The 12,412-nt window shown below is 48.4% G+C and overlaps 1 protein-coding gene across 3 annotated transcripts in view; it reads right to left on the reverse strand.

The window, feature by feature from the left end:
• The window catches only part of LOC136982588 (serine/arginine repetitive matrix protein 2-like), a 145,680-nt gene that overhangs the window by 94,608 nt on the left and 38,660 nt on the right, over nucleotides 1–12,412 (reverse strand). For 2 of the 3 annotated variants that reach the window (XR_010881902.1, XM_067279120.1), the window contains exon 1: nucleotides 8,106–8,647. The exons of the other annotated variant lie outside the window; for it this stretch is intronic. Coding sequence is in view for 1 of the 2 variants with exons in the window: in XM_067279120.1 (XP_067135221.1) it covers nucleotides 8,106–8,632 (527 nt within the window). In the remaining variant the exon portion in view is untranslated. Of the gene's footprint in view, nucleotides 1–8,105; nucleotides 8,648–12,412 lie in introns of those variants that run through there. 3 annotated transcript variants of the gene reach the window in all.

Genomic DNA, 12,412 nt, shown 5'->3' on the forward strand with positions numbered 1-12,412 from the left:
TACTCAGTCTCTTTGCACAGCCGGAGCCTTGTTTACCCGCCGACGCCGGCGGAACCCTTCCGCCCGGTCCGGGCGTCCGGGACCGGGCGGGCGACCCGAGGTAATTTTTCACCGAGTCATACGTACAGTACTACAAGAGATAGACCCCGGAGTAGAGAGAAACGAATGCCATCCGTTATCCCCGCACCTAGTCTAATTCTTAAGTACGTGGTAGCGGTTGCCGGGTAAAGGGACCCGTCCCCCGGTGAGGGAAGGAACGAATCGGAAAAGGGTAACGTAAGGCTTTCCGAAGATTTCCGGGAGGACGTCTGCGGTATTGGACGGTGGTTACGTTCCCAAATGGTCCCTGTCCTCGCCGTACGAAACTGCCGGAGGACCGGAGCAAAATACCGGACGGCGTTCCGGAAGTTAACGTAAGCGCAGTCGATTTCCGTGGCCGAGATAAATACCTTTATTAAAGCCGCGGATAATTGATAACTGCCACCGTCAAAACTACCGTATTACGCGTTAATATTAATTTTAGTTACGCCGGAGCGTTTTCTTTTTTACCGAGTATCGTCGTCTTCCTGCTCTTTTTCGTCCGTCTCGTATTATTATTATTATTTTTATGGTAAAATATTTTTACCGACGACGAAATAAAAATATGTTATTGGTGGAAAATTTGTAAAAGTTCTTAATATTTCGAATCGTACGTAACCCCGGAGTGGCAACACGGTGGAAAAGGGGGCGTAAAGACCGGCGTGGGGCGGGGACCCTTTTCTTTTTATTCTGGCGCGCCAGAATTCGCTCTCTATATACCTAATTCGATACGTTTCGTACGAATATGAAATTACGTCGGGCGTGACTTATTTCTTCTCCCGCAACTTTAAACGCCTGACACCCAGAAATTACCACTCATTAATCGTCGGCCGAACTGGTTTTCGTTTTTTTAGTCCGCCACCGACGGAAGGAGCGGGACGAGTCTCCCGATCTTTGGTACCGGCGGAATATACCCCGCAAACCCTAGGTCACCGGACGAGGCGTGCCGTCCGTACTCGGCATCCTTACGTTTTTGGCAGACGGGTAAAGTCTGCCCGAAATCGGAAACCGAAATAGAATTTTCGGTTAAGACCGACGATCGATAAAACGCTGAGAACAGCGATGACTGTTTAGAAATAAATAATTAAACGTATACGGTACTTTTGTCGGTCGGTCGACTCGTTTACATCCTCTGTTTCTATACGTTTGGCCGATATTCGTAAAATTTCAAGGCCACGCCATTTTGCCTTTTGTCCATCATTCTCCCAATAGCGGCCACCGCCGGCGTAAATCCGGCAGCGATTTCCCTGTCGGGCCTCCGGTACGGTACGCCCCCCCTTTATACGCAGGGAAAGCGGTTTTCGTTAAAATTGCGTTACGGTTAAAAAGGTTATCTTTTTGTGGGCATTCGCAGTCGGCACGGCGTGCTATTATACCATACCGTACGTGGATTTTGTTTCCCACGCTACCTTGCTCGCATCGTACTGTATTTACGTACGGATAACGTCGAAATAAAAACGCCGGCGTTTCTTTCGTCCGTCCGTCCGTGGTTTTTTCGTTCCTCGGAGGAGGATGCCACCCGGCGTTTTTCTACCGCCTTTTTTCGCGTCAGTAAGGCCGCGACTCCACTAGCGTGAAAGCCGGCGTAAAAACCTGGCCGTAAATACTTTTAATCGCGTGACCGTGATATTTTACGCCGGAGCGGGCGGTAAAACTAGAGTAAAGCCAGTCGAGCGGTGTTCGCCTTTCGAAGCCAATACGTCTGTAAAACGGTACCGTCGAACGATGAAAAATCGATAGTGTACACTGTACAGTAAGTCACAGTGACACGTGCGAAAATGGCGAGAAACGAGCTTTTACGTACGTTCTTTAGGGGCTACATGGAAAAGACATGGAAAGATTTATCGAAAACATTCGAAAGTAACCACGTATCTACGACAAGAGGTATCCCGATTATAACAACGAATGCCTAAGACGACGACACGGATGGCCAAAGGAAAAGCCTTCAATTTAGACGAGTATATATTTAAAAAACTAAACGTATAAGTGCAGTTTAGTACCTTAATAATATGATAATAAAAATTAATATATGAAAGTAAAGATATTATTTTTACTACATTTGCAATCGCAGAATATAGTTATTAGAGAAATTGCGGCTGACGTTTTCATTGCGAAAACGCGAACGTCAGACGTTCAGCGCCGCCTTCCTGTGAGCCTAACAGTTTGACAATGACATCTGGAACGTCGAGCATGGTTCTACTGGCGTACCAAACGCCATTGTCAAACTTCTAGGCTTAGAGGAAGGCGGCGCTGAACGTCCGACTTTCGCGTTTTCGCGATGAAAAAGTCGGCCGCAACCTCTCTATTATCCTTATATCGATACATCACGTATACAACAGTAACTTCGATAGTACCGTCGAAGTAAAAATTTGGCTAGCGAAGCCGGACCTCCACCGCCATCCGAGCGCAAAGGCAAACAGGTTACGCGATTAAAAGTATTTACGGCCTGGGTTTTTACGCTAGTAGTCTCGGTCTAACATCGAAATGTTAAAACCCGCGGCCGACGTAATTGCCGCGCCGTTTGGCATTGGATGGACCGACGGTAATCCGACCCGTCCCGCGGTGGGTGATATAAGGCAGGGGTGGCCAACAAGTCGATCGCGATCGACCGGTCGATCGCCAAGCCAATTTTGGTCGATCGCTAGCGATGTCTTGACTTAATGCGTTATATTTGTAACCGAACGCAACTGTGTGCATGCAGTTATGACTCGACTCACAAGCAGTGAGTGCACTTCGAACTGAAACAGTGTATAAACATAGTATGTATTTCACACTTCCCCCTCCCCACTTAGACTATGCCTATGACAACAAGTCGATCGCGACACATTTTTACGATAAAAAGTAGATCTTATGTGCACAAAAGTTGGCCACCCCTGATATAAGGAACTGGAGGAACAAAAGTAAAAAGTGCCAAACCGAAAACGACTGGCGTGTATACGAATTAAGAGAGAATATTCAGGCCGGTCGATAGCCATTCGTAACTTAAAATACCGGTAAAAACGACAAAAGTTGGAGAAATCGTCCACCATCGTCGACTCAAGGGAAATTACTTACGCTGCCCGAGTAAAATTAAGACTATGCGGAAAAAGAGAGACAGTATTAACCAATATTACGCAATCTCCAAACCGGTCACCGGATCGAAAAAGAGCATATAATCGGCCACGAATACGACGAGCCAAGCTCCGGCTTTAATTACCTCTCCACAGTTAACTAAATCGCAATATATAACGTTACGACGCAGTGCTGTAGAAAAAGGTGTTAATATTTATCCGTCCCGCCGCGGCACGAAGAAAGCCCGTCATCCGTCGGATGCCGCTACTACTGTTAGGGAAGATGAAACCGATATCAAACTTTACTGGACCTAAAGACGGAACGTCTTTCTATCACTAACAGACGTAGTAAATAATTCCTTTCGAGAATATTACCAACGTTTGCCGATGGGAGTGAAAGAAAATTTCCGAGACGTATAATTACCACGTCTTTGGTGCGTATACCGACTTTTGCTTACCACAAAAGCTGGAGAGATAATTTTACGGCAAAATCTTAGACCCGGTTCTACCGGACATTCGTTTTCGCCGAGGAGAAAAGTCCGTACGAATTTATTGGCAGGGAAAACCAGAATTGTGAGATACAAAGTACCGAAATTATATATAAGAATTTTACTTTAAAGGTAAACCACGGTCGACACTAAGGTCCGTAACGCTTTAACGTCGAATAAATCGACCGGAAAGTTACGTACGTAGTGCCGCATTCGACCAAACCCACCATCTACCTAACGTTAAAACCGAGAAACTTTTCGGTAAATTTGGCGGAGTGCACTCTTCTCGTAGCGTATCGAACTGATAACGAAAAATGGCAAGTGCGCAAGACCGAAACGAGCAAGAAAGAAAAATATCATCGAAACCGGTCTACTTCCGGATACTCCTCGGCCAGGTGGCGGAAAGACCGACGACGGTGATTCGGCAAGAGATTTCTTTCCAAGGCTACCGTTACCGTAGATATAACCGGCGTTAACTCGGTTATATTACCGACACCGGTGTCGGCTAGGAAATCGATACCGGCAAATTCGAAATTTACGCCGAAAGAACGGCGGAGTTATACGTCAGGCTTTATCGTCAGCGGAGTTTTAATACGCAAACGGAAAATTGCGTTTTCGTTTCTCGTTCCCACAAGACGATGGTCCGAAGAAACGCCAGCAATTTTAAAAATTTCGCCAGAGTTATTGCCGGAAAACTTCTAGAATAAACACTAACATAGATATTTTACGTAATCTTTTCATTTCTTCGGATCCCGTCGTTTCCAAGCTTACATCACTGATTTGTGAGTAGGAAGAAAAACCATCGTTAACATTAACAGCTAACGTTTTAAGATTACTAAACGCACCCAGCGCCATCGTACTACAGTGTAAATTTTTAGCGGATACGACACGTAAATAAAAAACTTTTATTATAAAAATGTATTTGGCCAGCCTTAAGTACCGCTAGAATCGTGTCACTGCCTACCGTGCGTCGAAAGAATAAAGGATCCAAACGGGACGGAAATCGATAATAAAGTCCGAGCAGTTAACCACGCGGAAATTATCCGGCCGGGACCCGGACCGAATCGGTGGAACCAGGAAAAGGACGGGACCATCTCTGCCGCCCTAACTTCTCGGACAAAGAAAGGGAAGCCTTTCCCTCCCCTTTACGTCTCCCGAAAAATATCCCCGCCGTCCGCGGCGCTTCCGGTTAACCTTTCGGCTCGCCTTATTTTTTGCTTGGACTCCGCCCCGGGAGGCGAAAACTCTTTCCAGAAGTAGGGCCGTAGTTCTTCGTTCACGGCGAACGGACGGAGTGTCTCCTCCAATCCCCGGGCGGCCTCCGCCGTCGGCCCGGCCAGTGGGAGGAGTCCGGCTCCGAACCGCCTCCGCACCTTCCGTTGGACGGCGGGCAAACGCTTCCGCTCAAAATTCTTCATCCTATTCTTAATTTTTTCCTTTTAAAACGTCTCCGATTTGCTACGCCCGCCCTAATTTTCTAATCGAATCCGCGCCAGCGGAAGTTGACCCACGGTTAATCGGGTCTTCCCGCCCGTAAGCTCTCCGTCTCCGATCCGTTCTACGGATTCCGGGGGAGAAATTTCACGTTTTTGGACCGACCACGCCAGACGCGTGGACCTGGGCCCGCACGGAAGCGCCGTTTTGTCGGCCGGCTTCTAGACAAAAAGACCCTCGGAAATGAACGCCCGACCGCGGTAAAGTCGGCCGCATCTTACGGCGTCCGAAGGGCAACGTTTGGGGACTGTCGGGCCGGCGAAAGCTGCCTCCTCCCTCAAACACCCAGCCTGACATTTTCCTTATTCCGGTTTTAAAAGGAGTAGAAGATTTTTCCGTCCGCTTTTTTAACGGAAAGCGGCATCAAGTGGGAGATAAAATACAGAAATTTCGAAAGTTAGGTAGACGCGGTTAGAACTGCCGCTTGGCGTTTTCAACCTCGGGCCAAACCGGACCGAAAAAAAGACGTGGGCGGCATCGGGCAAGTCCTTTCGACGGTAACCGCCTTCCCTTTTCTTATTTCTTTTTACAAATTTCCGATCCAGTTTGTCATAATTCAGGCCTAATTTCTACCAAATTTTCTTTCTACGTCTTTACCCCGTCCCCACGTATTAAACAAAATACGTGCCGACGCATGCGCAATTTTTTTTTCCTTCCTTTTTCGACGTTTTTGAGGTCGGGAAGTCTGTAGACGTGCAGATTTTCAAAAACCTGCGAAGGTCGGATTCGACCCCGTTCTCGCACTTTCTCCGCTTTCGTATACAACCGCCTGCCGAATATACCGCCCTTCCAAAATATTCGTTTTGTACTTTCGATTGCGCCTAACCGTTTTCGGTTACGTTTAACGAATTTAATGTTTTAAATTGAAAATTTATTTAACAAAAATTCACCGATGCAATTTTAAGTGCGTTTTAACATTGGAATGTAATAAGGAGTCAGAAAATAATTTAAAACTTCTAACCACGTCGATACTCCAAGGAAAACGCGTCTGGAAGAAGAATCGCCACACTACTAAACCTAAGTAAAACCGCAGTTCGAAAGGTCATTAGAAAATTCGAGTTACCCGGACGTCGTTCCGGCAGATTTAAAAATCGTCAAAATTAGAAAACGAAACTCCCGGAAAACGTGCAAATCCGGGAGGAATCGTTCCGCAAACGTAATTTCGAAAAAGAGAGAGAAATTTCGAGTCCGAGAGTCTTCCAAAACGGTTATTACACGCTTCTACGGGATAATTACCGTAGTAGCCAAACGCCTAATGACGTCGAAAAGCAGAAACACCCCAACGGACCGATCGGCGACTAAATCGGGCCGGAAAATATAAAGACCGGAAGAAGATAGTTTTCTCGGACCAGGATGCGGGGACCATATCGGGACGAAAGCGCGGAAACCATGGAAAAAATTATGAGGAGCGCGCCTAAAATCCAGTTTGCATTCGCAACGGTACCGTAAATGGCCGAGCGTATCCGTATATTTTTAAATCACTTTTCGTTTCCGTCTATTGGATAAATATTCCGAGACGTTCCTCCACCATCAGCCCAGCAAAACGGTTAGGGAACGGCCGTGGCAAAACGACATCGAGACTATAGACCGGCAGCCCAACGGTATATTTGTGGCATTTATCGAAGAAAAATAATATCTAAAACAAAACCGGCCAGGAGCGGGAATGGAAATTGGCCGTAAAGAAAGAGGTCGGAACGAAATTGCGGCTTTAACAAAAGCCAAAGGTGATTTTACACTGGCGCGGTCTAATACTTTCGTCCATCTAAATTGTTTGTCTGGCACCAACGATTCCAGTTCGTTTTTCTAATGTTAAAATTCTTTCGTGCGAATTTTTCCGTTAAATAGATACTGAGTTTTGAGAGAAAACCAAGCAAGTTTGTAATATTTAACCAAAAATGGTTACACGCCATCAATATACAGAATCGATGTCTTCCAAGGGCGACCAAGTACTTTCGGCAGGAAAAAGTAAAAACCGAAAGGTAATGGCCGCTAAAATTTTCTGCTCAGTCGACACGCAGCAACTCTCTCCCGTTACCGTCCGTCAGACGGTCCCGGCCTCTAACCTTCAAAACTTAATGGCATCCCACCCCACGCGTAAACCTGCCGGGAAATTCTCACAGGAAGGGGAGAAAACGGTGCCGCCAGGCTCAATAACGTCCCTAAAATTTCCACGTTTCCCGACGTCCGCAGACGCCCGAATACAAAACTCTCCGGTCCGAGCGGAGTTTTTTCACCGGTGGCCGTTCTCTCCCTCCATCCGACGTATTGGCCGGAAAGTAAAATATCAATTACGCGGCGGGTAGACCGCACCGACCTACTCCCGTTCGACCGCCCGCGTAAATGTTCCGGCAATGAGTCGCTCGCGCCGATTTGCGCTGTTCCCCGGCCCCTAGAACGGAGGTGGAGAGCTATAAAATTCCGGTCCGCGGAAGACGAGCGGCCCAGTGGTCGACTTACCCGCCACGCCTGCTTCTTCGCTCTCGTCCTGTTCAACCCACTTCTCCCGCGAAAATCCCCGGCTATTTAGTCCCGAATTAAACTCCGCCATCCCGGTCGGGGTAGACCCAGAAAACCTACCCAAACGCCGGGTTCCGTCCGTTGTACGGCTCGTCCCGGAGACCCGCTGCCGATAAACGCGTTTAAAGCCAACTCTCCGCAGCCAAAACGGAAAACCTCCCACTTTTCCTTTCGCTCGGCCCCGGCCCAAAAGACAGCACTTTCCGCCGCGACGGGTCACGGCGGAAAACGCCAGACGCTTTCTCGCCCCTTCTTTTAGAGGGACGCCATCCGCCGACCGACCCTAGGACGCCGTTACCGCTGCACCGCGGCGTTTTCTTTCCGGAGGAGGCCAATTCGGCGGGGAGAGGAAACCGCGGAGGAAAGACCCCTGTTGAGCAGGCCGCAGAGGGGAGACCGCCGTCCGGTCCTCCCCTCCTCCCGGCGGTGGGGTGGAAGGACGGGACGCGGAGCGGCGCGGCGCGGCGGCGGACCTTACCTGACCACGCTGCGGAGGGTGGACCTGGCCCTGTTGCCGGCCATTCCGGAAGCCACCAGCGCCCGAAAAGTTCCTTTCCACAGCCTTTCGAAGATGACCTCGCCGTCGACGGGACGGTGGGGCGGGCGACGACCGCCGCGGCCCGACATGGGCGGCCGAGGGAGCGCCCGGAAGAGAGGGACGATTGGAAGACTTGCGCGCGGAGGCGGAGGACCCGGCCTTTCGGGTCCCCGACGCTCTAAGGCCAGAAAATGGAAGACTGCGTGCGGGCCGGGCCCGCTTCGGCCGGCCGGAGGTCCGGTCGACGGAAGCCGGGAAACCAGCCGCGGGATCAGACGGAGCGACGACTCGCAGACGGAGGGCGACCCCGCCGAGGAGACGGTCTCGGGGTCCGAATCCCGTCCAGGCCATTGTGGAAGACGGGGAAGCGGAGGACGGCGCCCGGTGGCCTTCTGCCGGACCGTCCGCCGATGCACTGACCGGCCGACGTCGTCTCGCCCGACTCCTCTCCTTCTCGCGCCCGCCATTGGCGGGGATGGCGGCGGGCCCGGCCAATGGCGGCCGAGGAGAAAATCGATGGCGGCGCAGAGGACGGTTCCGTCGCCTCGGCCGGGCGGGGGCGCACGAAGGGGGAAAGACGTCGGGATTAGACGACGACCGGGATTAACGGTGTTTTACGAGTCCGGGGTACGGAGAAACGTGCCCGAAAGGCGACGGGCGACGGAGATAAGGAAAGTCTCCGGCGGGTCCGGCTCCCGACTCCCTTTCCCGCGCGGCAATTTCCATTCCCGAAAGCGGAGGGGAGAAAGGCGGACGGCTCCCCCAACGAAAACCGACCAGCCTAATTAAAATTCCCCGGAGGAGGGCGCGCTCTTTCCTTTCCTCTCGAATTAATTTCGTTCGGGATCCGGTGGAGGGGAAATCTCCCGGCTCCGCTTCGATCTATCGGGCCAGGCGCGCGGAAACGACGGAGGAGAAAACGCCACGTTTTGACGGCCGAGGTCGGGGTCGAGCGCCGGTCCCCGAGTCGCGTCTTTAACGCTTTTTTTCGTCGGTGTTTGTTCACGAAAGAAAAACGGCAAGGGAGACGGCCTTTTGATTAGCACCGCGGCAGACGAGACGGGGAAAAACGGCACGGGTCTTTCCGCCTGGAGGAGGAAGAAACGGAAAACGCGCGGTCGGGTTCAGGCGGCGGGGACGACGCGCGATTAATCCTTTTATTTCTGCCGGGGGAGCGGGCGGCGCAAGACGTTTCCGGTCGGTCCCCATCCGTCGTTCGGTTTGGTTAGGCGCGGGCCGGCGGCACATCGGGCCTACAACCCGTAAAGTGCGAACGGGAGGAAGCCCGGACGTTGGCGATGGAAGAGGCAGAGAATCCGTCCACCCAGCTAACGACCATAACCGTTACGTAACAGACACTTCCGACGCGGCAAAATTTAAACCGGTGGCGGACGACGAGCCGAAGTCTAACCCGCGGCCGGTAAAATCGAGTCCTCTAAAACCAATCTTTTTCTCCAAATCGGCTTCCGACTAAAAAATTAACTTCCGGTAACAAAATCGTTATTTATTAAAAACACCGGTAGTGGACTTAACCGGAAATAACTGCACGTAAAATAAAGTTCCGGGTCCTTTCTAACGGAAAGAAAACTCAAAACTGTCGATATTTTAGTTAAATCTTTCCCCCTAATGGAAGGGTACGACCTCCTTCCTCCGGAAGCGGTAAAACACGTAAACGGTAGGGCGACGCATTACCGCCCCGCCACCCAGCCGGAAGGCCAAGGAGTGGGGGCGACTGGGCCCGAAGTTTTGATCGTAATTTAGTCGGATCCCACCCTCGGATCTTTCGCTACCAAAATTTAACGGTCCCCGTCCCCGGTAAACGTATCTTTCCGCAAAATTCCGGAAATTTTCCAACACACACGGCGGCGCGGGACTTATTCAGCCGGGAAGAGGGAGAAGGAAACCGTGACCCCGTGCCCGTGAACGTCGGTACCTAGAGAAAAGCGCCCGAATTTTTTTCATTTTTCGACGTTAGCGGGAGCTGTCGAGTACAAAAGTGTAAAAACGGCTTTCCCTCCGCTACTTGGAACGGAGAGGGAAAGTAAAAACGTAACCGGAAACCACGCGGCGAGAAGACGGAAATATTTATCGTCGACAATTTTGCTGACGTTAGAATCCCCGACTACTCGGCAGAGTTAAGCCTTGCCGCGGGCGCCTTTGGCTCGTATTTAAGTTTCAAGCGTTGGAAATCGTAATTCGAAAACGAAATTTGTAATTTTATTCGCTCGAATGTAAATAAAAATTTACGAAAATGGACGACTTTTCTTTAGAAAATCGGTAGGTACCGAATAAATGTCTTTAAACAGGCGACTTGTCCCGCCAGGGAACAGAGCACTGGGTCGGTGTCCGTATTTCGGCCGGTCGAAGTTTCTCGCCGGCGCGATAATTTGTGACCCGGCCGCACTTAAATGACCGGGAGGTGGTCGGACCTCTTCCCGCACTTCTTTCCCCCCCTGCCTGGCCCCACTACTCGTTTCTACCCGACTTTTACAGTCGCCGTCCTCCCTAATGAATACTCCGGAAGACGGAAACGAAGTCGATACGAGTCGAAAGTGGCCCGGCTCTAATGCACTTTTAACGCCCGATCGATGACAGATTTCGGCCGTTAATCGTCGTCGCTGGGTGGAAAGCCGGGCAATTGTTTTTTTAAATCGTCCGGTAATTTAAAAATACCGCGCCGCCGGCCGGCGGGCTGCTAATAGGTTCTAGATCGACGGACGACGGCGGAGGAAAAATGTCCGGTTTTGAGAAAATTTGGCCGATCGCCGATAATTAATTAGTTTTTTAATAATGTGACCGATTTTATACCGTGCAAGGGTAACGGACGATCGTATGCAAAATATAACTTAGATGGTATCACTAATCCAGCCGTTCGATCGGGCGGGAGACAGACTTTAGGAATCCGTGCGGCAGACACCCAACGGCTAATCGAAACCCACCGGGAAGAATTAGCCAACGTAGAATTTGTGGAGGTACTACGTCCAGATAGGTTAAGGACAATACAGCATCCGATCGGACACCGGTCGAATCGTTGGGAACTGAAGGGTTCGCTTCGGGGAGGATCTAGATTTTTCGGGCTCTAGGGCTTTTTCAAGTCCAGCGGGGCCCCAGTTTTACCATATTTACCAAACCTATCTGAACAAGCTTAGAACGCTCCTGTGCAATGGCAGTTAAATTTTTCCTGGATAAGCACTAAAAGTTTTAAATAATTCTTCCATAAAACCGGGATGAATTTAAATAATACGAACTACCTAGGTATGTTTAATAAAAATTACTAATTTGCCATCACAATTATGCAAATAAATAATAATGATAAAAGATCAGTGCGCAAAATCCCCCGCAAACTACGTCATCTGGATAAATTTGTAACGATCAAGTGACACTAAAACTTTCCTGCATAAACACTGGAAATTTTATATAAGTTTTCGATTAATTCTGACAAATTTAAATATTAAAACACATCTAAATCTGTTACGTGAAGATTAGTATTTCGCCACGAAATTTATGCAAATTAGTCATAAAAGAAAATAAAACAGACGAGTGCGCAGAATCTGCCGCCAACGCGATAAATTTAGAATGATCACGTAAACGAAAGCTAACACTAGGGTTAAAAATATGTTTAAAAACTAATGTTAATGTAGAAATTAATAAAGTTTAACAAATTTCATCAAAGAAGAGAATATTTTTCCGTTTATATGTACAGTACAATAAATGATTACTTCTTCGAAACACTCGGCTTTCACAAAAACAAAGTCGATATACACGAATAAATAATAATTATTTAATAATGTTTATATCAGTTTTAAGTTAATATTGAAAAAATTAAGCTATTTAATTTGCGTTTGGCTTTTATAATTCAGAGTTTCCGAGTAATTTACCCGTAAAATTCAATTTAGTAAACGGAAAGATAGATAAGCTATTAAAAATAAACAGGACAACACAATTTTTACATAAATTCGGTGTAAATACAAAAAAAAACGAATTATATCAAAGATGGGATGAATAAGTAAAAATTCTACTGCTTACTGTTGGTAAAAAGTTAATGTTTTAGAAGAAAAATATGTATTCTTAGTGAAAAAACATAAACGTATTGAAATATAATATTCAAACAAAAATATTCATATATGTCGATATTAGAAATCTATATTTTTCCGCTATTTGAAGTAATATCATGACAGGAATATTAGATATATAAAATACGAGACATAAACATTTCTTTCTGTCAAATAAATTATGAATTAAATAGG

The sequence above is a fragment of the Centruroides vittatus genome, unplaced genomic scaffold (assembly GCF_030686945.1).
Source record: "Centruroides vittatus isolate TY-2023 unplaced genomic scaffold, ASM3068694v2 contig_854, whole genome shotgun sequence".
NCBI classification, from domain to species: Eukaryota; Metazoa; Arthropoda; class Arachnida; order Scorpiones; family Buthidae; genus Centruroides; species Centruroides vittatus.